The 12,082-nt window shown below is 40.5% G+C and overlaps 1 protein-coding gene across 1 annotated transcript in view; it reads left to right on the forward strand.

Moving 5' to 3' along the window:
• Positions 1–12,082, forward strand: part of LOC145982236 (uncharacterized) — a 70,545-nt gene that overhangs the window by 39,983 nt on the left and 18,480 nt on the right. The window contains exons 3-4 of the mRNA XM_083115808.1: positions 1,147–1,385; positions 10,321–10,573. Of these exons, the coding sequence (XP_082971934.1) occupies positions 1,147–1,385; positions 10,321–10,573 (492 nt within the window). The remainder of the gene's footprint in view (positions 1–1,146; positions 1,386–10,320; positions 10,574–12,082) is intronic.

Raw genomic sequence — 12,082 nt, forward strand, 5'->3', positions numbered from 1 at the left:
TGGCAACACTGATCGTAGAGACGCTACGGTCAGTATTCTGTGCCTCTTCTCCAAGTAACGCCGATCTTTCTCCTTCTAACTTGATAATGCGACACAGATCGCGAAATATAGAATAATTTCTCTTTGTGTGGTAAGTGTTTACTGTCTCCTTCATCATTAGTATTTATCCGCCCTTCTGGCACCTTTTTCTTATCCTATTCCTGTGTTTTATATATATATATATATATATATAAATAAATGCTCTGCATCACTCTTCAATATATAAATGGCGTAGGAGACAGTAAGCCCTAATGAACTGGTGCTACCCATCCACCCTCATCAACAAACAAATAACCAGGGCCACCTCCCATACCTGTGCCATACAACCCAAAACCAACCCTCCCGCTCTGATCACCGAATACCACCCTCACTTCCTGAAAATCGAACATACCATCCACTCCCTGCTTCCCACCAGAGACATCTTTCGGGACAAACCTAGGGTTGTCTTCCTCCCCCCCCAACCTCAATAACATCTTGGTCCATAATGCTCCCACCACCCCCGCCCCACCAGCGCAACAAACCCAGGTGCAAGACCTGCCCCATACTCATCATCTTCCCCACCCTGCAGATCCCTATTACACCTGGTGAATTCGACCTTCACCCAAAGGGCACCTGCCACTCCTCCAACCTCATATACACCCTCATCTGTCAAATCTGTGTTTACTTCTGCCTGGGTGAAATCTCTGCCCCCCTGAACCTCTGCATCAATAACCACTGAGCCTCAACCCAAAACTCAGACTTCACCGTTGCCACCCACACCAACAGCCCAACACCACCTTCAACATTTTTTCCATGTAGCCATAATACATCCATTACCCCAGCACACTGACACCTCCACCCATAGGCGATGGGAAAGAAACCTACATACAGGCATGCATGCCATCATAACCCCCCTCCCCCCGGGACTCAAGCTAACCACTTTCTCATTCTATTCCTTATATATATAAAGCAAAGAAGGAGAAAGGAAACGCTCACCAGGCAGTTAAAAAATTAGAATTTTCGCAGACTATAGCTGCATTCTCAATGTTTCCTTTCTCCTTCTTTGCTTTTTATTTAGCCCTTTTGGCCCTTCTTTCTTTTATCCATTTATATATATATTTCTTCCAGTTTGGAATATACCTGGCTTTTGCTCCAACCCATCTGTTATTACTCCTTGTGGAAGCATTCATCATGCCCAGCAGATTTTATCAGCTTTCATGAAGCTCTTTCTCATGGCGGCAATGTGTGAGTTGAGCGTAGAAGACAATCAATATTCTCTACAATGGCATTTCAGTTCCTTTTCATATTTTCCACATAATGCTGTCGGAAAAATGTGCAGAAATCAAGAGGACTTAATAAATGAATTTGTAAGTATATTTTTAACCATTTTTTTTTATATATATAAAAGGAAGGAGGGCCACAAGGGCTAAATAAATAGTGAAAAGGGAGAGATGAAACTCTCACCAGACACAGAAAAAATTAAAATTTTCGCGATTGTATGTATGTTACATCTTCAGGAGTAGAGAGACGTTGTAGAACTTGGTGACAAGAAGGAAGAGTAAGCATGACCTGCAGTGTTGCCAGGTCCCCCCCAAAAAAGTGTTGACAGTGCCAGTGGACGATCGCTACCTGGAAGCAGTCATTAAAGGGAATATTGTGGTGATTGGTGTGAATGGCAACAGCAAGTCCAGGTTTTGGGTAGAGGAGTGGTGGTTGTTGATGCGGAGGTTCAGGGCTGTGGATGTTTCCCCCAGGTAGAAGCTCCCACAGATATTGCAGGTGAGGATATAAATTAGGTTAGAGCTGTTGCAGGTTCCTTTGGGGTAGAGGGTGAATTTGCCTGTGGCAGTGTGCATCTGGAGAGTGCAGGAAGTGACAAATATGGGGCAGGTTTTGCACCTTGGGTGGTTGCATTTGTGGGCAGGTGCGAGTTGGTTGTGAGTAGGTGGATTGTGGTGGACCAGGATGTTTTGGAGATTGGGAGGGAGTTTGAAAACAACTCTGGGCTTGTCGGGGAAGATATTTCTGGTGTCAGGATTACTGTGCAGGATGGGAAGGAGGGATCGTAGAGTGTGTCTGATTTTGTTGAGGTGGGGGTGATATTGGGTGACAAGTGCAGGGAGATTGGTGGCAGGTTTCTTGGTGGGAGTGTAGGAAGCAGCTCGGGATATCCCATTCTCCCTGGCCCTCAGAGGTCAACGCCTCAACACCTCATAACCTCCGCTTACACCAAGCCTTGACCAACCGTGGATATCCTTCCACCCTGGTCACTAAACAAATATCCCGAACTGCTTCATACACTCCCCACCAAGAAACCTGCCACCAATCCCCCTGCACTTGTCACCCAATATCACCCCCAACTCAACAAAATCAGACACACTCTACGTTCCCTCCTTCCCATCCTGCACTGTAATCCTGACACCAGAAATATCTTCCCCGACAAGCCCAGAGTTGTTTTCAAACTCCCTCCCAATCTCCAAAACATCCTGGTCCACCACAATCCACCGACTCACAATCAACTTGCACCTGCCCACAAATGCAACCGCCTAAGGTGCAAAACCTGCCCCATATTTGTCACTTCCCGCACCCTCCAGATCCACACTGCCACCGGCAAATTCACCCTCTACCCCAAAGGAACCTGCAACAGCTCTAACCTAATTTATATCCTCACGTGCAACATCCGTGGGAGCTTCTACCTGGGGGAAACATCCACAGCCCTGAACCTCCGCATCAACAACCACCGCTCCTCTACCCAAAACCTGGACTTTGCTGTTGCCATTCACACCAATCACCACAATATTCCTTTTAATGACTGCTTCCAGGTAGCGATCGTCCACTCCTTGCCCCAATCCACCAACACCTCAATACGTAGAAGATGGGAAAGGGCCTACATATGGACCATGAATGCAACCACACCTCCAGGCCTGAACAAGGCCACCCAGTAACGCCCCTCATCCCCTATCCTCACCCACTTTTTTTTTCGGGACCTCGCAACACTGCAGGTCATGCTTACTCTTCCTTCTTCTTGTCACCAAGTTCTACAACGTGTCTCTACTCCTGAAGATGTGACATACCATCACGAAAATTTGATTTTTTTCTGTGTCCGGTGAGTGTTTCCTCTCTCCTCTTTCACTATATATATATATATATATATATATATATATATATATATATATATATATATATATATATATATATATATATATAATTAATTTTCAGTGCTGAGAACAATCTTCTCCCAAGTAGATAAGAGAAAATAATACCTGATATTGATGATGTAGTTTAACCTTGGCCAGATGAAACCTTTATTCATTGTAAACCCTCTCTGGAGGTTTTGAACAACATGCACACTGCAAGTGTTCAGTGATATCAAAAGAAAAATCATTGATGTACTGATATTATTGTGGGGAGCTCAGTTGGATTAATTTTTTCATGAAAGAATCAAGCTCAAATGGGAAATTTTTTTAAAAAAAAAACAGCATGAAAAATGCATCAGTGTAATCTGATTGTAAAATATTTTTATTCTTCTTTATATCTTGCATCCTAATAATCAATATTTTGTAAGAATTAGGAATTTTTCCCTTCTTTATGGCCTGCAAATATTAAAAAATGTGAAGATGTGCATTTTGGCTCTTTATTTTGCATTTTGAAAGAAAGTTGTATTTATATGTATTTTCTGTAATATTTTGTCTAAATAATTGATATACTTGTGTTAATTTAAATCAACTTCATTCATTATTTTAGTCTTTTAAATACATTTTAACCATTCATCGTGTAGACAAATTTTCATTCAGGGTTTGTCCCACTCCCACCTCATCAGTTATGTCCGAAAAAATCCACCTCACCAGCTAAGGGTTAATTTCCAAGATTACAAACTAGGGTTGCACAAGGCAAGGTATCCATTGCGTATATTGTATAGTTCTGGTGATGAAATTTGTAGACATTCATTTTCACCTTTATTTGCAACGCCATGTTAGTTTAATTTTACAAACTTCAAATGCATTACTCTAACCTAGAGCATATTTTGTATTTACATATATATGTACAAGCATGCACTAAAATCCTACTTATGAAATAAAAGTGTAACTGTTAACACTAGGGCTGAACCGATATAGTGGTATTGATATTAGAAAGTATCAGTTGGAATTCATCTACCGATACCAGCCGATACTTTTCCAACAATATTAGTCTTTCATGGGGTACGCAACAATGATGCACAACACTTTAGGCAAAGTCAAATTATCCTGGTCATTATGCAAAATTCAACATTCTTTTATTTTGCACCAAATTTTGCACGAAAAACTGTATTTTTTGATTCATAACATCTATTTTAATATTCTGATGCAATTCCTGAGTATTCTAAACCAAATTACTTTGAAATTCATGCATATAATTGGAGAAGAATATTTACCTACCAATATTGATCAATATTTTGAACAAATTTAAATTACTGCAATTTTCAAGCATCCGTGTCAATGGGAATCTGTAAGAGTTTTGGCATCGGTATCGGTTCGTAGAGGTATCGGCTCAGCTCTGGTTAATACGTAACATTTTCAGAATATGCTCGCAAATGACTACCTAATATTTATTCGTTAAACAAATATTCACATTATGCTGGACTTTAAATGCTAGTTAGCATTAGGCAGAGGTGAACAACTGCAAAATGTTGTTTAGTTGGGCTTAGATGGTGCAACCAGCCATGATAAAGGAAGAAGAACACAAGAAAGACTAAATTCCACACAAATATTCCTCTTCAGGGGACACTGTGGTCCCTACAAGAAACCAAAGTGAACAGAAATTTCTGAAGGTATAGTACCATTATGAGCTGACAATCGTGCAAAGTTACATTGCATATTCTTTGAGAGTACATTGTAGAAAAATTAAAATTTTGGCATGCACTTATACAGTGCGTCCATTTCGATCTGCAGCCGAGAGATCGGGAGAAACGTGGCGGGCGGCGCTGACGGAGATGCCGACATTTGAGGCCTGTAATGCCCGCTTATTTTTGTGGACATCTTGCAAAACGAGCACTAACCTGTGTTATAACACGCAAAAGTTCTTCTGTAATTCTTCCAAGTTCCACCCTTATATACACAAATAAATACGCTTTAGAAATTATATTAAGAGCCACAGATAATACTCTGTAAAACATTTTAATCATAGTTTTGACCAGGAACGTCCTGCTTAAGTTTATATCCTTGAAAGAGTTTTGTATCGATGGGGATCGTTTGGAGGTTTCGAATGTGCAACACTGTATCAAGATTACGCTGCAGACGAACCGTTAAAAGTCAATGGTTTTCGTGAACTTCCTTGCAATCCGAAATCTCCGAGCTCGAGTTTTTTCTTCCTTCGCGACTAGATGAAGACAGAGCTGTGAATATAGTGGCAGGCAGATGTAAACCAAGAGCGTGTTAATTTCGTACTGTGCGTAAGAGTGTTATTCTTGGTTACTTGCCGTTACTTGTTTGTGTTATTGCAGTGTGTATGTGTGTTGTGTCAGTCAGACGATTGGAATGCCAGCCGCAAGGTTCACGTTAGAACAAAGAATTTTTATGTATGACACTTACGTGAAAACAGACTCGTGTCGAGACGTGTGTAGGCAATTTGTACAGAAATTCCCAGGCGTTTCACCTCCACATAGAGATACGGTTAGATGTCTTGTCCTTAAATTACGAGAAACTGGATCGTTAAATTTTAAAACACCTAAGCAAAAACGACGGATTCTAACCGAAGCAAAACTCGATTAAATTGGTGCAGCGTTAGAACGTTCTCCAAACAAACCTCTACGCCGTGTTTCACAGGAGATGGGCGTGTCAAAATCATCAGCACATACAGCCACTAAGCTACTAAAATTAAAACCGTACAGAGTTTCTATAGTGCAAGAATTACGGCCCCCTGACAACGTAAGTAGAGTAAATTTCTGTAATTGGGTTTTGCAGAATATTGTAGATGGTATTGTTGATCCACAGTTAATAATTTTTTCGGATGAGGCATGGTTTCACTTGCGTGGTCATGTTTGTTCACAGAACAATATATACTGGAGCACTGAAAATCCCCGAATAATACACGAAGTTCCGTTACACGATGCAAAAATTGGTGTGTGGTGTGCTGTAAGTGCCAAAAGAATAATAGGGCCTATATTTTTTGAAGACACAATAAATTCAGAGAGGTACCGCACACAAATACTCGCGTCGTTTTTTCAGTTGTTATCAGATAATGAGAGACAATATGGGTATTTTCAACAAGATTCGGCCACGCTATAAGGGAGGTGTTTGATGACAGAATAATTTCAAGAGGTTTATGGCCTTCACGTTCGCCAGATCTTAGCGTATGTGACTATTATTTGTGGGGAACCTTGAAAAATAGAGTCTACCGAAATAACCCTCATAGCATCGACGAACTAAAAGACAATATAAGGGCAGAACTAGGAAGAATTACGGAAGAAGAACTTTTGCGTGTGAATCAAAATTTCATCAAACGATGCCAGGAATGTGTGAATGTAGGTGGACATCACTTTGAACAACTCTTATAACACAGGTTAGTGCTAGTTTTGCAATATTTATATAAATGTCTGCATATGTCCATAAAAATATGCGGGCATTACAGGCCGCAAATGTCGGCACCTCCGTCAGCGCCGCCCGCCACGTTTCTCCCGATCTCTCGGCTGCAGATCGAAATGGACGCACGGTACAAAGAACATGTTTTGTGGCAACACTTATTGCTAGTCGATCAGTATTCACAGATTAATGTTGTTTGATTGTAAGTATTTGTAAGTATGTATTTGTGTGTGTGTGTGTTTGTGTGTATAAATATGTATACAGTATTTGTCGGCATACAAGATTCACTTTTTATTTTAAAAATAGGTCTGAGAAACAAGGTGCGTCTTACATGCCAATACTCACTTTTTAATTACCTTCATTTCTGGAAATATTCTCTGTTCTGAGTTTGACAATTTTTTTGCGGTGTGTGATGAAGATGATTAAAATGTATTCTTTCCTAGTAAAATTAGTTATTTGTCGAAAATAGACCTACATATTACTTTATATTTGATATACTGTAAATTAATTATAATATTCAGTGATCTGTCTTATGTGCCGGTACATCTTATACACCGGCAAGTACACTATCTAATATGGGTTAACTGGGAGCAAAGTTTTTTTCACAATTCAACAGGGTTGGTTACTCACCAGGAATTCCTTGAATTCTGGGAATTATGCGTGAATTATTGGCTCCGGGAATTATGCGTGAATTCTGCTTTAATTGTTCTCCGTAGGCGTAAAAAAATTCCACTTTTATTAATCCAAATCTCATTGAATTTATGCATATGTATTAATGCCTTGAGGCAAGTTTTTCCCAGTTTATCTTATATCTTTATCGAGGATGGAATGGAAAACAAAAGAGAGCTGCATCGAAAATATAACAGAATTCTCGCAATCCGTTTCCTTTGTTAGTGTCCTTTCCAGAACAATCTATCTGACCGACGGAAGATTATTGCAGGATATCTTGAAGTTGATTACGTAAATTTCAAACTCTCTTACAATTAACAATTTTTCGTACATTAGTATATCCCGTAACATTTGTTACTTGTGTTTGTGGATGTATTTCTAGTCTGAGTATATGAAATGTCAAATGTAAACTGCACCTTAAATTAAATATATACGAGGTGCATGTAAAAAAAGGGCCAATATTTTTTAAAAAAACAAGAAAATGATAGGAGAAGACATTTATTGTGATCGATAAACAAGTACATACCTTGGCTATTTTTTGACGTAGTCACCATTAACCTCCAGACATTTCTGATAGTGTGGCACAAGCTTCCTTATACCCTCTGCGTAAAAATCTGCCACCTGAGAGTGCAGCCAGTTCAGAACTCATGTCTTGAGCACGTTACTGTCGTTGAAACGCTTCGATGCAAGCCACTTTTTCAGGTGAAGAAAAAGAAAGAAATCGCTGGGGACGAGGTTGGGAGTGTAAGGGGCATGGTTGAATAGTTCCCATCGAAATCTTTCAATTGTCTCAACAGTACGAGCAGCTGTGTGTGGGCAGGCATTATGGATCAGAAAAAATCCTGAGGTACCATTCCTCTCGTGGATTTTGGATGGCTCGTCGCAGATTATTCAGTGTTTCACAATACACCTCTGCTGTAATTGTTCATCCTGGTTCCAAGAATTCCACAAAAATCACACCCTTTTGGTCCCAAAACATGGTTGCCATGATTTTGTGAACTCATGGTGTTTGTTTGAATGTCTTCGCTTTAGGAGAACCAAAGTGCCGTCATTGCATTGACTGCTGCTTCGACTCCCCAGTGGCATACAATATCCACGTTTCATCCCGCGTCACTATGTGCAAAAGGAGGTCTGTAAGCATCTGTCAGCATTTTTGTAACCCACCTCACACACAGTTTGTGATACCTCAGGTTGTCAGTCACAATTCGATGCACTGTTTTCACAGACACTTCTGGAAACTCTTTGGCGAGTTCAGATATTGTGAACTGGTGATTGGAACGCACTTTCTCATTAACGCGTTCCACCAGATTGTCTGTCTTAACACTAGGCCTTCCGCTACACTTGTCATGGACATTTGAATGCCCTTCCCGAAACTCTCTGCACCATTGCCTGACCTTCCCTTCACTCATCACTGTCGGTCCATAAATGGCACACAATTCCCGATGGAAGTCAGCTGCATTCTGTCCTTTGGCGTTAAGAAATTGTATGACAGATCTCACTTCACATTTGGTGGGATTTTGTATTACGGCAGTCATTTCACCTTACTGCTACTCAGACGTACGCAACCACACTCGGACGATTCTATCTCTGATGCAAGCACAGAATACTAGGGCATGCTCCTGTGCTTTCTCAACTTCATCAGTGTTGCCAACCCCACGTAAGAAATTATCGGCCTTGTTTATTTTTATTTTTTTTACATGCGTTCAGTTGAATTGAATTAGATTTTTTGGATACATGGGAATCGTAGGCACCTTTTATATTGTTAATTTATTTGTGTGTGGTGAGAGGCGGTAATACATAAGGTTGAAATTCAGAAAACATCTGCTGGTATCCTTGTATTTTTGAAAAGTTCACCTTGAAAACCTGGAATTATACTTGAATTTTATCATGGTCCTAGACTGGCCACCCTGTTCAAGGAATGTACATAATCAGTTGTTTTGTGTGTGTGTGTGTGTGTGTGTGTGTGTGTGTGTGTGTGTGTTAGTGCTGCATCGAGGCCTTTTTGCTTGATCGTCGAATAGTTCTCAGGGATAATGCTGGATGGCTGACAGAATCGGCTGTTCCTTCGCTCGAGCGAATAATGCTCAAACAGGCAAACAATCTGTATACTCTCGAAGCCCGGTAGTTCATGTGGAACTGAAACTGAAGTGAACATAGTCATAATCTCCATGTTAAAATGTAATTTAGACTATCTTACCAATACATAACAATATATGAAAATGAATAGATGTTTATGGGCTGAAACTACCGGGACGAATTTTTACACATATATTTCTACGATTATTGTCACATTGAAATAATATTTGATATTCTACATATTCAAGTGTATCACGCTCTAGCATGGGAGAGTTGATCGAGTTTGAGCAAGCAAATGTGGTCCAATGCAGTACTCTAGTGGGCGTGCTTGACACATGTAGTGTGGTTTTGCGTGTTCACTTCAGATGTGTCAAAATAAATATGCTGGAAATGAATTCTGGGTAACACTTTACTATACCGGAGACGGATTTCTTCAAATTTACAGGAGAAAATACTTACGCAAATCATTTTCTGTAGCGTTGTTGATGTTCGGGAATGTAGTTTTGATCCATTTTAATGCGAATGCATGTGGTTTTCTACGAAAATCTATTTCCGACGCACTATTGCTGCTGCCGCCATTTGCTTTCTGCACGAGAGCACAATACGCACTATTGCTGCTGCTAACAGCCGATGTTGTCCGTATATGCTAATTTGAATTAAAGGAGTGCTAATGGAACCTAACCTAACCTAGTAGGCATACCTCGTCCCCGTGATGGTTCGTGGGGCTATTGTGAATTTTTGAGCTAACGTCAATGGTTTTTGGGGCTACCTGTGGATGGTTTGTGGGAAATAAGGAACAACAATAAGTACTCGTTAATGTAAGAAATAGACATTATTTTCGTTAGAAATTCATTATTTCACCTAAAGAAATGTTCCGCAATGCAGAATAGTATGTTAGCAATGTAAAAAATTGCGAAATAAATCATTGATAGGTGTCTTCGATAGTACCGAATTCTGTTTGTGCACTGAGATATGAAATATTTTCTTCTCTCCCCCCCAGGTGAAAGCAAACATTGCCATAAGAAGAGTTCTTCTTTATGAAGAAGCCATTCATGTTTCCTGGCCAAAAGCACATGAGGAACTGAAGACTCACTTTAGGAAAATTTGGTCAAGGCTAGACAATATTCCCTTTATTACTTGGCTGCATTTTGAAGCGCCTCGTTGGTTGAAGGTGAATGCAGGACTGTTTACCTTATTTGAGATATTCATGTCTCCAGCAAGGAGGGAAGTACAGAAGCACATGAGATATGAAGGTAAGAAACACAGTATCTTGAGTAAACTGGAAAGTACCAGGTTGAGTCAAAAGGTTGTTCGTTTTTTCATTTTGGGAAACCGTGAAGGCGAAGAAAAAGCCTGGAAAGCTAAGCGAGCAACTCGCGGTGGGCACGTAACATGCATGCCAACTGGTACACGCATTTTGATAAGGCACAGTGCAATTACGGTAATCCGTCAAGGAGGTGGACAATTTGGCCATGCATATCTTGTTACGACATTATTTGAAGAATGGGGCTACAGCTACCATCCTTTTGCATCAGCGTGCACTGCTTTGCTCTGCCGACTCACTTTCTCCCCTTCACTACCGCATGGTCTTGCTCCACGGATTCCCGAGTCACAGTATAGTTAGTTAGTTCTTTATTAGTAAAGTTCAAAATTATTGGTTAAATTAGGTTAGTTTTCATTCTCATGTGCTTTCAATAAAACCTTTGGGTGTGAATATTTTTTTGGACCAAACTGCACCGTGGTTTGCTCTCTTCAGGAAATTGGTTTTGTCTCTCGACAGCCTCAACTTGTTCCCCACGAGTTGACACCACAACAGGCTGAATGACGAGTCTCCATCTATGAGCAATTCCTTCAAAATCCATGGGTCGACAAGTTTTGGCGTCGAATTGTCGCAGGTGATGAAAAGTGGATCTTTCTATGATATTCTGCCAGTGGTAAGCAGTGGTTGTGGCCACGGCAAGAAGCAATGCCACTTGTTCAAAGGGGATGGTTTGAAAAGATGATCATGTTGTGCATATGGTGGAATATCGATTTTCCAGTGTTCCGGGAACTAGCACCAGATGGCTGTGCTATCTATTGGAACTTTTATGCTGTACAACTGTGGCAGGTCCATGATGCTATGCTCCAGAAGTACCCTGATGCGCCTGAAGAGAGCCTTGTTACAGGTCGATAACGCCTCAAGTTGATGGTCATGAATTGTTACCCAGAAACTGCAGGACTTCAAGGGAATTGAAGTGTTGTCTTATCCCCCATACAGCCCTGATCTCGTGCCATTCGATTGCCATTTGTTTTGCTCTCTCGCTCATTTCCTTCAAGGATGACAGTGTGACTCATTGGATGCTGTGGAAACAGGGGTGCGTGAGTTTTTGCCTCTAAACCAGCCAAATGGTATCGTCGTGGGAACAGAATGGCCTATACTTTGCTGAATAAGTCTGATGTCCCACATTGTGTATCCAGTCTCAATGTTCATGTGCAAAAACGAACAAACTCTTGACTCACCCGGGTATATGAAATTACTATGGCTGAGTCGATAACACTTTAAACCAATTCTCACACAAGAAAGGACCTAAATAGATGGCTGTTCACTGTTTCAATAACCTTCCAAGTGACTTAAAGACAATACAATCAGCTACCTCATATAAAAAGCATGTAAAAAAATACCTATTAGATCATTGTTTTTATTCTGTTAAAGAGTACCTGACAATAAATTGCAAATTGTCACATCCTAAATGAACTCCTAGGACATGTATATGTATGTATTG

This window comes from Lepisma saccharinum (genome assembly GCF_977018435.1).
Source record: "Lepisma saccharinum chromosome 15 unlocalized genomic scaffold, izLepSacc3.1 SUPER_15_unloc_1, whole genome shotgun sequence".
Taxonomy (NCBI): Eukaryota; Metazoa; Arthropoda; class Insecta; order Zygentoma; family Lepismatidae; genus Lepisma; species Lepisma saccharinum.